At 41.2% G+C, this 16,920-nt stretch overlaps 1 protein-coding gene across 1 annotated transcript in view; it reads left to right on the forward strand.

Moving 5' to 3' along the window:
• Nucleotides 1-16,920, forward strand: part of LOC137436111 (uncharacterized) — a 74,354-nt gene that overhangs the window by 28,336 nt on the left and 29,098 nt on the right. Inside the window, exons 10-15 of the mRNA XM_078786261.1 lie at nucleotides 1,616-1,669; nucleotides 5,332-5,385; nucleotides 6,178-6,222; nucleotides 9,204-9,257; nucleotides 9,351-9,404; nucleotides 15,155-15,208. Coding sequence (XP_078642387.1) covers nucleotides 1,616-1,669; nucleotides 5,332-5,385; nucleotides 6,178-6,222; nucleotides 9,204-9,257; nucleotides 9,351-9,404; nucleotides 15,155-15,208 — 315 coding nt within the window. The remainder of the gene's footprint in view (nucleotides 1-1,615; nucleotides 1,670-5,331; nucleotides 5,386-6,177; nucleotides 6,223-9,203; nucleotides 9,258-9,350; nucleotides 9,405-15,154; nucleotides 15,209-16,920) is intronic.

Below are 16,920 nucleotides of genomic sequence, written 5' to 3' on the forward strand. Positions count from 1 at the left end.
CCCAGACTTCCATACAATCAATACAATATACCGACCTAACCCAGACTTCCATACAATCAATACAATATACCTCACCCAGACTTCCATACAATCAATACAATATGCTGACCTAACCCAGACTTCCATGCCATCAATACAATATACCGACCTAACCCAGACTTCCATACAATCAATACAATATACCGACCTAACCCAGACTTCCATACAATCAATACAATATACCGACCTAACCCAGACTTCCATACAATCAATACAATATATCTACCTAACCCAGACTTCCATACAATCAATACAATATGCCGACCTAACCCAGACTTCCATACAATCAATACAATATACTGACCTAACCCAGACTTCCATACAATCAATACAATATGCTGACCTAACCCAGACTTCCATACAATCAATACTATATGCTGACCTAACCCAGACTTCCATACAATCAATACTATATATATACCTAACCCAGACTTCCATACAATCAATACAATATATCTACCTAACCAAGACTTCCATACAATCAATACAATATGCCGACCTAACCCAGACTTCCATACAATCAATACAATATACCGACCTAACCCAGACTTCCATACAATCAATACAATATGCCGACCTAACCCAGACTTCCATACAATCAATACAATATACCGACCTAACCCAGACTTCCATACAATCAATACAATATATATACCTAACCCAGACTTCCATACAATCAATACAATATATCTACCTCACCCAGACTTCCATACAATCAATACAATATATATACCTAACCCAGACTTCCATACAATCAATACAATATATCTACCTCACCCAGACTTCCATAAACTGCCTCCTTTGATTTAAAGACCTTGCCTCTCCTCATGCTTCGAAAAGTTATCTTTGCCTGCATTCCTCTGTCTCACTCTGTACCGGTTGTTTAAGTTCCTTTTTTTAACAATTCTTCCTAAATCTATCTCCCAACATATGCTTTGTGAAATCTCGCCATTTCAAAAAAAGTTTGTCCTTTTGAAACTTACACTTACAAGCAAATCAATTTCCCATTTTCTGCTCTGTTCCCCTAAAACATATTGTTTTTCATGTACCTACCTACTGTAAATGAATCTGTAAACGAATCCCTTCTCTTTTACTTAAATAGTTTATATGAATTTCAAAGCAATGGACGCAGAAACGGCCCCCGTAAAACTCCAACTTTATCCCCCCTTGTTTCTTGTTCCTGGGTCAAATTTTTAATTGACTTTGCTAACCTGTCCTCCATGCCACTACCTGAACCATCTGGAGGGGGACTGAAAATCTAGACAAAGCAAATGTATTATATACTGCACACCTAATTGGTTACCTCTTCAGAAATTAACACCCAATTAACCTTTATAATGCTCACATAGCTCACTACTACTGCGTAATCAATCTTAAATAAAAAATAAAATAATAAAACAATTATTGTCCTTAACTTCTTTCCTCGGAGGAAGAATGGAAGGAGTGGAAAAAGGACTTTTTCTTTTAGATATCGTGCATTGAATGCTTTTTCTTAGTTGTCTCACTGTTGAATCAAGGTATATTTACCAACAGAGATGTAATGATTTGCTCCATTAATGAACTTCTTTGCTTGTAGGGAAACAGAGGGATTCCTGGACCAAGAGGCCCCATCGGCAATCCAGGCAAAAAGGCGAGCCTTAACTGAAGAAGTTTGTGGACAAGGTTTTCATGTGTTGTGTCAATAAATGACCTTAAACAATGAAGTTTAACTTTCAACTTTCTTTAAGCTTCAGTAGTTCCCTGACCAAGTCTCACTTCGGGCTAATGTTTTCAAGAGCAGATGAATGATGGAGTTTGAGGAAGCTGTTTCTGACTTTGGAACTAGTCATGAATTCTATTGATAGTTCTTTTTTTCGACTGATGGCTGCTTGAAGGTTCCATAGACTGAGATTATATCAGGATCTGAATGCAAGTAAAGACTCGAGGGTTTTCCTTGAGCCTTAAAAATATACAAAGAAAACAGGAAAACATTTTTCCAACTTGGAATTTGTTACCGGAAATCTTCACCAGATTTTAATTTTTGATTGATCGGTTAGCAGTGATTCAATGTGCTCTATTGCTCGTTATCAGGAAAATAAACCACGACTCATCGTTTGTTATCATGAAACACTAGATCTGTGTTTTTGTTTCAGAAAGCGGAAATACCTTTATTGGCAGCCATTCCTCATGCTTTCAGGAAGATGGATGAGAATGTCAAATTGAACACACTATTCTGCTTTATTTATTTATTTTGTATACAAGATCGAGGCTCGTGAAAGAGCTAACATTAATCACACAAAAAGTCAACCAACACATAAAACACAAAATAAGGGGAGCGGAACACAAGATGGGGAGAGAGGGGGAAGGACACAAACACAACATTTGAGAGCAGGGACATCGAGAGAAATGTGGGAGGGAGAGGGTTTGGGTGGAGGTGGGAGAGGTATAAAACATATCAACACTGCAAGGACTTCCAGGAAAGAAGTTGGAATTTCAAAAAAAGTGTATCTGGGGTGAATTAGCGGGGGTAGAAAAGATCAAGGTTTTAGATGGGGGAAGATGCTGATGGTGAAGATGGTGGTGAACAGCTGTTTTAAAGACCTGGAGGGAGGAGTGGGATTGAAGGGAGTGGGGGAGTTTGTTCCAGAGGCGGGAGAAAAGGGGAATGAAAGAGTGAAGGTGAGCAGAGAGCCTAGATTTTGGCAGTTTAACCATAAGAGGGTTGCTGGCAGATCTTATGCGACCTGTAGGAATATTAGGGGGACAGAGCACAGAGAGAGCTGGGGGAGCAAGGCCGGAGAGGAGTCGGTAAAAGACAGAAAGACCATCAACCTGCCTGCGGTGAGTGAGTGAAAGGCCCTCGGAGTTAGCTTCATCGCGGGAAATTCCAATGATTCTGAAAGCTTTGGTTTCAACAGCATGAAGCCGAGCTAGATGTGAGGCAGGAGAACCGGCCCAAAGGGGAGAACAGTATTCCATTGACCTGCAGATGAAAGCCTTGTATGTGGTGAGGATCTCAGGTGTGCCAAGGAAGTACTTCGTACGACGGAGGATGCCCAGTCGGCGACTGGCTTTGGAGGCCAGCTTGGAAATGTGATTACCCCAAGAAAGATCATGGCAGATAGTGAGACCCAAAAGCTTGAGCGACAGAACTTCTCGGAGAGGATTGTTGAGAAAATAGATGGGAGGGTTTTCCAGTCGGTCTTTTTGGAGAGACATAGTAAGAGTTTGGGATTTGTCAGGATTGAAAGACATGTTCCACTTGTTTGACCAGTCTGTCATTTTGTCCAGGTCTGCAGAGAGTGAGGAGGCTGCAGACTGCCGATCTGAGAGATGAGGAATGGAGCGGCAGAGAGTGGAGTCATCACAAAGAGATAGAGAGGATTTTCCAGAGAGTCAGAGAGATCATTGATGAAGACCAGAAATAGCACAGGGCCCAGAACACTGCCTTGGGGAACTCCAGCCAGAACAGGGAGGGGAGATGAGAGAAATCCATTCAGGGCCACACGTTGCCTACAACCAGAGAGGAAGTCTGCTTACACATTTGGTAAAAGTTATTAAATGAAAAAAATAAAATAATGAAGGTAGGATGTACAAACAAAGTCACATTTCTGAAGGTGCAACATGTTTTGTTTTTAACTCAGGCATAGCTTTCGGCCCTGAGCTTCAGGATCGTTAAGAGTTTTATCCAAATGAGGTGGCTGTGGATCTGCTACTGGGGCTTTGTTGGGCTACAGGTCCCTCCCCATTTTTTAAACCTCAAAATCAACCTCCCAACTTTTATGAAATTGCTACATTGAATCCACCCCTTTCTCTTGAGAAGTAATGAATCCAACCAGCCAATTCTTCTATTTATGGCATCACCTGACATCAAACTTGGGGGTGAGGGAGGAAACCTACAGGTAGCAAAACAGACACAACCAGAACATTTTCTAACAGTGACTTTTTTCACATTTTTTATTTGTCTTTCATATGCATATTTTAACAAGAATGACCACACTGTGGTCACAGCCTGCGACAAAATGCAGTAACGGGCAGATTGGGAAACGCATTTAAAACACTCTTAAAAGATGAACAGCGTGATTGGGAAACACACATTTAATGCACTATTAAAAGATTAACTCAATACCTCTCATCCATGGCAGCCTCTGCCACGGTTATATCACAACAAGATGATTCGCCACACAGTAACAGATTGTTTAACCCCAATATGTGGCTATTCAAAAATTCTGTAATATACCAGCCCTGGATTGGATTATGTAATGATTGGATTGGATTACGTTAACTCCAATATGGGGCTGTTCAATAATTATGTAATGTACCAGCACTGGATTTTTACGGAGGTGCGTACCGTGCCTTATGACAGGCTTGACTAAACCTTTATAGTAACCTTTATTTGACATCAATTTTTCGTGGTCCCTCATCCTGAGGAACACTCGACCCCAAAAAAACCATTGGAAATCGGATCCAAAAAAACCTGGGCAGTATATAATTATCAGCAGAGGCCTACAGGACTGATGCCTTAGGCCCACCAGAAAACCAAGATGGCAGCCATATTCTTTTGTCTGGGTGCTATGGTGGGTGGTGTAAAATGACAAATGTGGGTGGGGTCCGACTGCTTTCTGACCAATGGGTTCACATTTTTAAAATCGACCCCCAATTACAACCACAACAAGAACAGCAATACCAATCACATGGAGCTCTTGTAGGCCTGCGGCATGTCGCAGGTGAAAATGCCAAAAATGAGTCCAGTGGGAATGGGCAAATTTGTCTGTTTCCTTTTGTTTGTTTGTTTGTTTGAATCCTTTTGGCAAGAAGTTGACATAACAGAATATAGCGAGCATGTGAGAAACTGCACCTGGATATACCCATGTGTGTTTATTAACTTTTTAAAATTACGATCAGCTATTGGTTTCAAAAGAGGCGATCACATATGCATTAGAGACGGAATGCATGGACAGGTTTTCAAAATCAACACAAGTCGCAATATACGTAAGCACGCCCCCCGAGCTGCCACCTTCCCAGGGTTTCTTTCTGCTTCATTTTCAAAATGTGTTTAGAGTTCAGAACTCTTGATTATTTGCTCTAATAAGAAGGACCTAAATGCAAATGAAAAAGAATAACATTGTCAGTTTCATAAATTTATGCAATAACAGAACGCATGAACTCCATTGTATCGAGCTTCCTGCTTGAGGGTATAATATGGATGTAGAACTTCTTTAATCTGCTTGGGCGTCTAACGCATGGTTTTGCTCTTGTGGGAGACATATTGTGTTATTCACCTGTTGCCATTCCCGTTTTTGCTTATTACAGGGTTCAGATGGAGATCCAGGTGCTCTCGGCTCACCAGGAGCTAAAGGGCAAATGGTGAGCATTTCCTTCTTGGCGTGCTTGTCTCATGGAATACCGTCCATTAAAGATACACTCTACACTATTCAGACACAACAACTACACTCGTCAACTTCCCATTTTGGCTTAAAAACAGAGATGTCTCTAAATATGTTCTGACCTTGGTCACCACATCATCTGCATCTTTAATGCTGCTCAAACATCCTCCTCAAAATTGTCACCTGAGCATCAAAGATTGTGATTGTTTGAACAAGTGGCTTTGAATCTTTGGATTTGAGTCAAAGACAGCATGCGCTATCTCCCATTGCCGACCACATATCCTTTGATACCAACTTAAGGTGACACAGTCAAGACGATCGAAAAAATTTTTTATCAGTCTTAAACTAATTTATGTTACTTAATTTGACTAATTTTGTGAAGACTGAAAATATTTCTGCTCAAAATAACAATTTAAACTCGATCTACATTACCTACACACAGATGTTATTGTCATAGACTGAATTGATTGAGGATGATTTGTTTCTGTGCTGGTACCTGTCTGGACAAACTCCTAATTTCTGCGTTAGTCTATGGCCTTTTAGGGCCACGGTATCAGTGACATGTCAGCTCCCCCATAAATTATGCAATTTGGCATCCAGGAGCCGAACATGGATGAATGAATAAAGGTTTATTGCTGTTTTGACCTATTTTTAGGTTCAGTTCCCTTTGAAGATAAATGTTTCCTCTCCAGATTTTCCTGTTAGGTACGTTTGAGCTCCATGAAAGGGGAATGTACCTAATGCTTATCCCATGGCGTTTCTCTCCCACCAGGGCGTACAAGGGCCTGTTGGTTCAGTTGGTGGACATGGTGACCTGGTGAGGATGATATTTGCATATAACATCTATTAACATAACAATGTTATCAGTGCTAACTGTGAGTGAGATACATTGTTTGTTTCCTAAGTCACTGTCTATAAGGAAACTTTATTATAGTTTCCGGAAAATTCTGGAATTCCGGAATACGGAAATTCTGTCCGTCGAGCTTGGCACTGTCTACACCCAGCACCACAATGCATGTACTGTTGCCCCCCAAATACTACTATGGGATAACTTTTGTGATGCACCCACATCTGGGATTGCTCTGAAAGTCATCATCCATGAAATGACCTACAGGCCCATAAATTGCCCTTGGCCTGCAATCCAATGATGGCCATATTTTATTTGGACCACCATATGAACTTGACCTTCAACATTTAGTGATAGAGTGTAGATGAAGAAAATGTGTCCCCATCTAAAATCTATGCATATAACTCAACATCATGAAAATCAGAGAAAAAGTATTCAAGTTATGATCAAAAAGGTGTTTTTTGTTAATTAGGTTGCATTCCGAAAAAGTAGGTCAAGGACACTAATCAAATATGAGGTGCACAACTTCAGTGCAGGTACACTATGATGATGCAAGAACATCTTTAAAGGCAAAGTGGTGTTTGAGATTCCGCATTGACAAAATTGAGCGATGAATTTGACCTTGACCTTTAACCCAGAGGGGTATGATGTAAATGAATCATGAATGTGCCTTACTCTTGTCTATCTCGAGAGGGCAATGTCATTCTGATCGGGCAAACCGTAGTCAAGCTTGGTGAAAAATGTTAAAATGTCTATAATTAGCTCATGACCTTAAAATTAGGTCAAGGCCAAAAAATTATGTCAAGCTTGCATCTTTCTATTCCCAATATTGATGGAAAATTTCATTCCGAAAGTCTCAGCCGGATCCGAGATACAGCTCGGACATTGGCAGCGAAAAGGAAATATATATATATAAATAAATGTATATATAAATGGTGGTTTGGTACTCCTAGAGGTGTAAGACTTTGACCTTTAACCCAGAGGGGTATGATGTAAATAAACCATAAATGTGCCTTGCACCACGCCAGAACCATAGAATCCTAGAGCTCGACGAACTCGGTTTGAGCGAAAACGGTCGTCATTGGAGGATACGTGATCACATGACCGCAAGGCACCATCTTGTTACCCACCCTCGCTGAGTGAAGTGCTAAATTGTGTGCATCTGTGTGGACTCTGTCATATTTACATCTCGTCATCATTAGAATTTTTCATTCTGAAGTTAGTTTTGGGGTGTGAAAGATTCCGTGCTGTTCAGCATGGGACAGTTCCAATCGATCAGACACAGGAAGGAAGATGCATCTTTATCCTTATGATCCAGGAAGGAGGAAAATATGGTAGAGTAAAAGTTCATCACGTGGAATGGAGAGCCAACAACGACCCGTTTCTGTGTTCGGTGTAGATAATAATTATGTTGTTGTTAAAACGAGCTACGTAGAATCAGGACAAATAAGGAGTAAATAACTTAAATGGTAATTGATCCGATATGAGAAAGAGGGATTTCCCTTTTACAGATTCCCTTTCTATCATGGCGGATCAATTACAATTTAATGTATTTACTTCTTATTTGTTTTGACTTCTCTTCCCACCCAAGCAGTTCGCTAATTTTGGGTCTAAATGATTGATTTATACGCCAAGTGGAATCAGGAGTTGTACCACGTGACATCCAATGTCATGATAATTCAATCTCTTCTGTTATGAATGTAATACAAGTTGTGGTCCAAATAATTTTTAAAAATAGCCACGTGGGGGGCTGACGGTTATTACCCTCGCCAGAGGAGAGGGTATTGCATTTGAGTCCATTTGTTATTTGGCAAAAAAAATAATTCACAAGTATGTTGATCACTCCGGTTTGTGTGTTTGTTTGTGTGTGTGTTTGTCTGTCCACTCACTTATACTTGCCTACAGGTCACAATTTTAAACCGATCTTCATGAAACTTCACCAAATGGTAGAGTTCATGGTCGGACAAAATCCTGTATATTTTTGAGGTCAAAAGGTCAACATAGGCCAAAGGTCATCCACTTTTGTACCAAATTCTGATCGGACCGACCTTAGTCAAGTTTGGAGAAAAATGTTTAAATGTCTACAATTATGTCATGGCCTTAAAAATTAGGTCAAAAAATATTATGTCAATCCTGCATACTCGATAGTCACATTATTGGTGCAAAATTTATTCCGAAAGTTCCAGCCGGCACCGAGAGATGGCTTAGAAATTAGGAGTGTAGGAAGAAAAAAGAATCTAAATGGTGGTTTAGTAAATGGTGGTAATCCCTATTTCCATTGTTGTTGCCCATCTCAATCACCTTACATTTCCTTATGTTAAACTGTATCTGCCAATCTTTTGACAACCTACTAAACGATCCAAACTTTACTGAGTCTGATCACCCTCCCCCTCCACTCCCTCTCTGCTATCTACCTTACCTGCAAGATTAGTGTCATCTGCAAATTTGTAAAATCTACTATTAACGCCACTATCCAAATCATTGATGTAAATTATGAATAATAATGGTCGGGACCAGAACTAAACCTAGTACTGGTCCCGAAGATACCCCACTACTTACAGCCTCCCAGTCAGACATCCTCACTAATCCAGTTTCCAATCCAGTTAGTTACCTGACAAAGCACTCCGCAAGCCCTCATCGTAGCTAACAATGTCCTATGTGGTACCTCATCAAATACCTTCTGAAAGTCTGTATACACTACATCCATTACACTTCCCTCATCCACCCAATCAGAAGCTGCTACAAAGAATTCTAATGAATTTGTAAAACAACATCTCCCTCTAGTATTGTTGCTCTGTCTTCAATGTTTTGTTTTTTTAAGAGACAAATTGGCTTGTTGCCAGCACAAATGTCGCCCTTAAAAGCACAAGTTTTTTTTTTCTGTGAAAGAAGGAAAGGTGGACTAGGTGGGGATTGTTGATCACATGTTGATAGACTGTGCCTGCATACAGGGTGTTCGAGGTGACCCCGGTGTCCGCGGACAGGATGGCACACCCGGACCTGATGTGAGTGAAATAACAAAACTACTCTTGGTTTGGTTTATTTTATTATCCAGTTGACAATGGTGAAAATCGTTCTCGTTATCTTTCTCGTTGTAGGGTGAACAGGGTGATATGGGAGAGACCGGAACGGTTGGGGCTCCTGGCCTAGATGTACGTATATGGTCTTGCATTGCACAAACCTTCATGGGAGTGTTTGCTGGTATCCCACCAGGAAGCTGCACACACTGATGTAGACTGCAGCCATTTTGTAATTGTGAGAAGCACTACAGAAAGTTTTTACACCTGCTCTTTAATAGTTCTCAAGATTTTTGGTTTTGACAGTGAATGATGGCCTACCAGCCCAAATTCACTTTTGGCACCAATAACCTATCATCCCATACAATTGCATTTTTTGTACTGCATGCTGGGCATATACAGTCACGTGAAAAAGTAAGTACACCCCATGTAAAGTTTTGACTTTTTCAACATATTTCAACATACAGCTATTTGATCTTCATTTCAACAACATTGATAGATAAAGGTGATATAATATAACAAATATCATGAAACATTTACATTTTGTAGTCCATTGTATAATTTAAATAAACATAAATGCAAATCTCACATGTGGAAAAAGTAAGTACACCCTTGGCTCTAACAGGTGGTATTGCCCCCTTTGGCAGAAACAACCTCCAGTAGGCGTTTCTTATAACTGTCTACCAGTCTCTGACATCGACCGGGAGAAATTTTTGCCCACTCCTCCATGCAGAATTCTTTCAGCTGTGCGATGTTTGAGGGGTTTCTTGCATGCACAGCTCGTTTCAAATCCCCCCAAAACATCTCGATGGGATTTAGATCCGGGCTTTGACTTGGCCATTCCAGAACCCTCCATTTCTTTCTTTTCAGCCATTCCTTGGTGGATTTACTGGTATGTTTAGGGTCATTGTCATGTTGCAAGGTCCACCTTCGGTTGAGCTTCAACTTTCCGACAGATGGCCTCACATTATCCTCAAGCACCCTCTGGTACAATGAAGAATTCATAGTGGATTCTATGATGGTGAGCTGCCCAGGCCGTGATGCAGAAAAGCTGCCCCAAACCATAATATTTCCACCACCATGCTTTGCAGTTGGTATCAGGTTCTTGTGGTCAAATGCTGTCTTTGGTTTTCACCAAACATGTCTTCTGGTACTGTGGCCAAATAGCTCTACCTTTGACTCATCTGTCCAGAGCACATTGTTCCAGAAGTGCTGGTCTTTGCCTTGGTGTTCATTGGCAAACTTTAGTCTTGCCCTGATGTTCTTTCTGGACAGCAAAGGTTTCCTCCTGGCACACCTCCCATGTAGATCAAATTTGTGCAGCCTCTTTCCAATGGTAGACTCGTGCACTTTGACATCAACAGTGGCAAGAGCTACGTGTCGGTCCCGTGATGACATTCTGGGGTTCTTAGAGACTTCTTTCAGCATCCTGCGGTCTCCTCTCGGGCTGAACTTGCTGGTGCGGCCTGGCCTGAACAAGTTGGCAGTTGTTTGGAATCTTCTCCACTTGTAAATGATCTTCCGGACAGTCGAATGATTGATTTCAAATTGTTTGGAGATCTTTTTATATCCCTTCCCAGACTCGTAGGCATCTATAACCTTTCTGAAAGCCTCAGAAAGCTCTTTTGATCTCAGCATGGTGACGCCGCACACTTCAACAACAAAGAGCAAACCAAACTAAATGTCTGAGGTTTAAATAAGACAGGTTCCTCCAAGACCCTCTCTTACGATGTTCTAATCATTTGCACCTGAGCTGGTGCACCTGATTCTAATTTTAGGTATTTGTAGTGATAAATGTAGGGGTGTACTTACTTTTTCCACATGTGAAATTTGCATTTATGTTTATTTAAATTATACAATGGACTACAAAATGTAAATGTTTCATGATATTTGTTATATTATATCACCTTTATCTATCAATATTGTTGAAATGAAGATCAAATAGCTGTATGTTGAAATATGTTGAAAAAGTCAAAACTTTACATGGGGTTTACTTACTTTTTCACGTGACTGTATCTGTGGGTCATTGTTAGGGTTGATGTACATACTGGAAGTTGTCGTTTCTTGTATATCAATCACGTGATCTTTCAACAATGTCAGACGAGCACCAAAACCATGGATCCCATAAAATCGCCAAAAGAGCCATAACTCAGAAACGTGGTTCAATCCCAACGTGAATCAGTATCAGAATGACAAAAATATGATTGCCAATATGTGAGAAACTAAAAATTGGAAAAAAATAATTTTAGGATGACTTCTGCACAGACAAGGAGGGTTTACCATGGGAGTTGTTGTATGCAGATGATCTGGTGTTTGCGGAAAGTATGGATGGACTGAAGGAAAAGATGAACAAGTGGAAGGAATGTATGGAGACAAAAGGTCTGAAGGTGAATATCGGAAAGACGAAGGTGATGGCAAGTGGTAAAGCATGTGGTGAGGTGGAAAGAACTGGGAAGTGGCCATGTGCTGTGTGCAGGAAGGGTGTCGGAGTGAACTCCATTCAATGTACAATTTGCGCTGAGTGGGTTCATCAAAAATGCAGTGGTCTGAGAGGGTCATTAACCAGTGTGGCAGCTACATTCAAATGTAAGGTGTGCACAGAGGGAGCTGCAGATGGAGGAAATGTTGAGTTGGATCTTGGAGACGGCGTGAAGCTGGAAGGTGTGAAAACATTTTGTTACCAAGGAGACATGCTGAATGGAGAAGGTTGATCAGACTCGGCAACGGTTGCTGGAGTGAGATGTGCATGGAAGAAGTTTCGGGAACTGAGTGGCGTGCTGATGAGGAGGGGAGTGTCGTTGAAGCTGAAGGGGAAGGTGTATGCTGCATGTGTGAGAAGTGTTATGATTTATGGGAGCGAGACATGGGTAATGAACGTAGAGCAGCAAAGAAGGCTGGAAAGGGTGGAAATGCGAATGGTTCGGTGGATGTGCGGAGTATCGTTGAGAGAGAGAAAGACAAATGCTGAATTGCGAAATATGATGGGAATAGAGCCTGTGATTTATGCTGTGAAGAGGAACAGGTTGAGATGGTTTGGTCATGTGTTGAGGAAGGATGAAAGTGACTGGTTGAGAAGAGTGATGGAAATGAATGTAGAAGGAAGTAGAGGATGGGGAAGACCGAGAAAGACTTGGCTAAAAATGGTGGAAGAAGAAATGCGGGCAAGGGGGTTAACAAGGAGAGATGCAGAAAATAGGGCAAGATGGAGAAGATTGTCATGGGGACCGCAAGGCTAACCCCCGCTCTAGCAGGGAAAATGGCCTTAAAATGTATGTTGTTGTTGTTGTTGTTCTGCACAAGTTTTCATCAGTAAAGTCAAAGTTGAACGTGCCATGAACCCATTCTATCACATGTTTAGTGGTAAATAATGGCCAATGTTTACTTTATCATCCGCTCAGTCAGTAATCGGTAGTTCTCAACTAGTTGTAGCACTCTTGCACCCCCTCTGAATCTATATTTGATGTGTGCAAGACCATTTTGTCGCATCCGTCACCGTCACATCCACAAGTGTTAGAGCACACCAAATCTTCCCTTTTTTCATTCTTCTTTTTTTTTTGTATACAAGATCGCACAAAGGTGAGGATGGCTTCTGGAGCAGGCTGGTAGCATCATGTTGGGAAAAGATGCCCCATGTTAACATGACGATAATATGATAACGTCCATTCAGTGACTGCGTTTGTGGTGTATTGGTTGATACATCAGTGTTTCTATTGAACATCAAGATCAAGGCCAAAAACCTTTGGGTGAAAAGGGAAAGAAAGAAGATGGGAAAATGTATTCGTGATTATGTTTAAATTACTTTAGATGAGTAATGTAATTTGATCACTTTCGTTAATTTTGTTCACAAATTGTATTTAACATCTAGGTAGTGCTTTCTCAATGCAATTGCACATTTTAAATTTAACAACTGCTGCGCAATTATTCATTCTCAGTTTTGAGTCGGCTTCTTTTTTTTTTCATTCCATCAATGATACCGGTTGTTGTTTCAAATGAAAAATAAGACAACCGGATGCGCGTTGACTTATCATGTAGTAGTCTACTTCTTCCTCTTCTACTACTTCCTCTTCTTCTTCCTCTTCTTCCATATGCAGCACATTTCTGCGGGTAGCAGTTCATATAGGTATAGGTATAGGCCTCAGCCTTCAGTCCTTCAGCTTCAGCTGTGCCGCTGATGCAGTGCCCCCAGTAAGTTAGAGCAGGAATTTGGACTTTGCTATCACCTACTCTTCAAACATCTTGGTATCTGTGAGATGAGTCCTCTGGTTTAACATTCCTCCAATCTATGGTGCACACATTGATGAATCGCTCTGCCTGCAAAACTTCAGAGTGACTTCATCGTTGGATGAAGATTCAAACCCATGCTCGACAGCTCAGAGGTGTATCTGTTGTTTTTATGATCAGCCCATTGGTGTTGGTTTCCTTTTATAAAATGACCACTACTGTTATGATGAAATTTTAACTTTATAAAGTATTTGTTTCTGACTCGTATAAAAATTTGACAATACGTGTTACCTTTGAATGGTGAGGAGGGAGAGATTTTCAAAAAAGCTTAAATTAATTTTGACGGATTTTTGGGTTCCTACTTTGGCCCCTCTTACCCTCTCCTTCTTCCCCCACACATTCTTCCTTCAAATATTTATTTGTTTTATATTTTTACTCTGTGATTAGTGGTGGTTTTTTCGTTTCTGCTTTCTACTCTATTTTAGGTGCTCTGTTATGTATTCCAACTCTTCCACGAGCCTCAACTTTGCATTCAAAAATATAAACAAGTCTCACCCTTATCACTCTGGAAGGATCATCAAACAAACCCATTTGCAATTACCTTGTTCAGTCACTGGTAAAAGGTTCAGTCTCTTGAACTTCAAGGCCTCACCATCAGCCATGACCTTCCTAGATTGACCATATTACAAAGCCGTCCTCCTAAGCCAATCACAGGCTGGGCGCCCCTTGTTGTTTCGAGTCATTCCTTCACAAATGTGCACTATCCACAGTCTACAAGCCCTTTGGTGATAGCTCCATGGAGTACTGCTCTCCCCAATGGGATGGTGCCCCAGCATCACTTCTGTCTCTCTCGGATTCTGTGGAATCTAAAGTTCTTAACAATATTGTCATTTCCTACAATGACACTGAATCACAAGGCTTGTTGTATCACGGCTAGTGAAGTTTTTTGCCATCTTTCCTCATGTCTTTCTCAGCTATACTCCTTTTCTCCAGCCAATAATATTCCTACTCCTCTTCCAGTAACCTCCCCATGGTAACTCCCAGAATCCAGGCTTACCACAACATTCTTTTTGCAATCTTCTCTCACATTTGTATTTGTGGAACCTCCTTCCTGAATCTATTCAATCCCACTCTTTCCTTCAGGGCTTCAAGGCAGCAGTGCACCACCATCTCAAGCGGTGCACCGCCCGCCATCTCCCCCATCCCAACCCGAGATCCTTTGCGCCCCCATTAACCCTCATGAACCCAACCCTTTTACCGTACCTGCAGGCGACTGTGTTTTCCCTCTCATATCTTCCTGTTCGTTCATGACATTCCTGTTGCTTTCTCATGCTGTTCCACAATCTACTGACAATATGTTTTCTTTTTCCCGGTCACTTCGCTCTTCCACGAGCCAAAAATATGCATGCAATTTTGATTTTGAAAAAAAAAACATTTGGGACACAGGAAGTTTAGCCACTGTTGTTGGAATGTTTGCTTTTATTTGCTTGTTTCTCACTTTTATTCTCACTTTTTATTTAGCTTCATTTATTTATTTTTGCTAAATAAAGGAAAACGATCCGGATAGTTTCCACTGAATTATAGCAACCAATACAAATGTTTGCTCGACGATTGTCCGATCTCATTTTCAGTTTTTCGCACTGTTGTGTTTTCTTCACCTGCAGGGAGAGAAAGGGCATGAGGGTCTCCAAGGAGCAGAAGGAGTCGAGGGGAAAGAGGTTTGTATTACAATCACTAATATTGTTTTTTTGGAGAATGTAAGGTTCACTGTGAAAATTGAGGAAATGAGCAATAACGCAGAACTATAGATGATCGGGTTAAATAATGTACAGTACTATATTCAAATTTTATAATATCTTTATACAAGTTGGGTCACCCAGTCAAGATCAGGTTATTTAGAATTTAGTGAAATATCAAGAAATTTTTGTTTATTTCCTCTTTTCTCCCACCGATGGCAAATATTAACTTTGAAGTGCAACACGGCAAAGATGGACCAAATGGCCTCATTTCCTTTATGTCCATACAGGATTTTGCGACCACTCATTGCCCTCAGCGTAGTCCCACAGAGACTGTGGACCCTTTGTTTATTAATTTCCTTTCCACATACTGAATTTATTTAAATGCAATAGGCTCAGTTCCCGAAAAAGCATCAACCTTTAAATGCTGGGAGGGGAGGAGGGGGCGCAAGTTAAGCTTCAACCAGCTCCCGGCCGGGGGGTAGGGGGGCTGGGGATGGCCATGAGTATGACACTCAATCACCCAAAGTGATATTATTTCATGCTTTTTACATCAATTTAATGAAGAATTGAAAATGTTTATTGCGATGTTGACCTTCTGTGGGTGAAAACAATGCAGTACGGCTAATTTTGGGGAAATTGGCATGATGAAAAGCGAAGCTACTAACTAGTTTCACTCTTTTTGGGGCTTGTCAGGACACATCACTGTTCCATCCACTGAGTTTCTTGAAGTCTTATGACTTATTACCATCATTATACTGGTTAATGATGCACCTCTAACTGTGATTGGTGAGGATGCCAGAGAGGTGTAACTGTGATTGGAACCAACTGGGCCCTGACGAGCCACAAAAAGGGCGAAACTATATGGTAGCTTCGTTTTTCATCTGCTTGGTGACAACATTTGATCTTCCTCCTCGTCCTGGCCCTTCTTGGTCAAAGTCAACATCTCTCTAGCCATTCCCAGGAACAGCCAGCGAGTTTGGCTATTCACTCAGGCAATCCCTTCCCTGCTCCCCCTCCATCTCTTCCCTCTCTTCAAATGTCACCGCAGCGGACACTACTTGTGAGGAGGCCGAATACCTCAATTCTGTGTTTGCTTTCAAATCTTGTGTCACCAAACCCTCGCTCTCTATACCCACCCTATCCAGTCATACCTAACTGCTACTGGACTCTGTCTTTTGCACTTGAGAAAAACTTTGTGGCAACCCTCAACTTTGATTCTGCAACTGGACTGAATGGCACCAGCTCACTTATCCATAAAACCTGCTCTGCTATCATCGCAGTTGATAGGAAATCCTTCCTTTTCTCCAACAACCTCATCTCAGATAACCAATTTCGTTTCAGACCAGGTCACTCCACCTTGGACATTCTGCTTCTACTATCCCAAAATGGATGGAGGCCCTCAATGTCAGACATGAGAACAGAGCCGTCTCTCTAGACATTTCTCGAGCATTTAATACTGTCTGGCATCCCACCTTGCTCTCGAAACTCTCTGCCTATGCCATCCAAGGCTCTCTGCATATGCCATCCAAAGCGAACTCCACACATGGCTCTCTGACTTCCTCTAATCTTGAAGTCAACGTGTGGCTCTCAACGGAGTCCTTCATCTCCTCTCCCTGTCAAGGCTGGAGTGCCCCAAGGCAGCGTTATAGGACCCATCCTATTCCTAATCTTCATCAAAAATATCTCTTACT

This window comes from Myxine glutinosa, chromosome 11, assembly GCF_964187855.1.
Source record: "Myxine glutinosa chromosome 11, kmMyxGlut1.1, whole genome shotgun sequence".
In the NCBI taxonomy this organism is placed as follows: Eukaryota; Metazoa; Chordata; class Myxini; order Myxiniformes; family Myxinidae; genus Myxine; species Myxine glutinosa.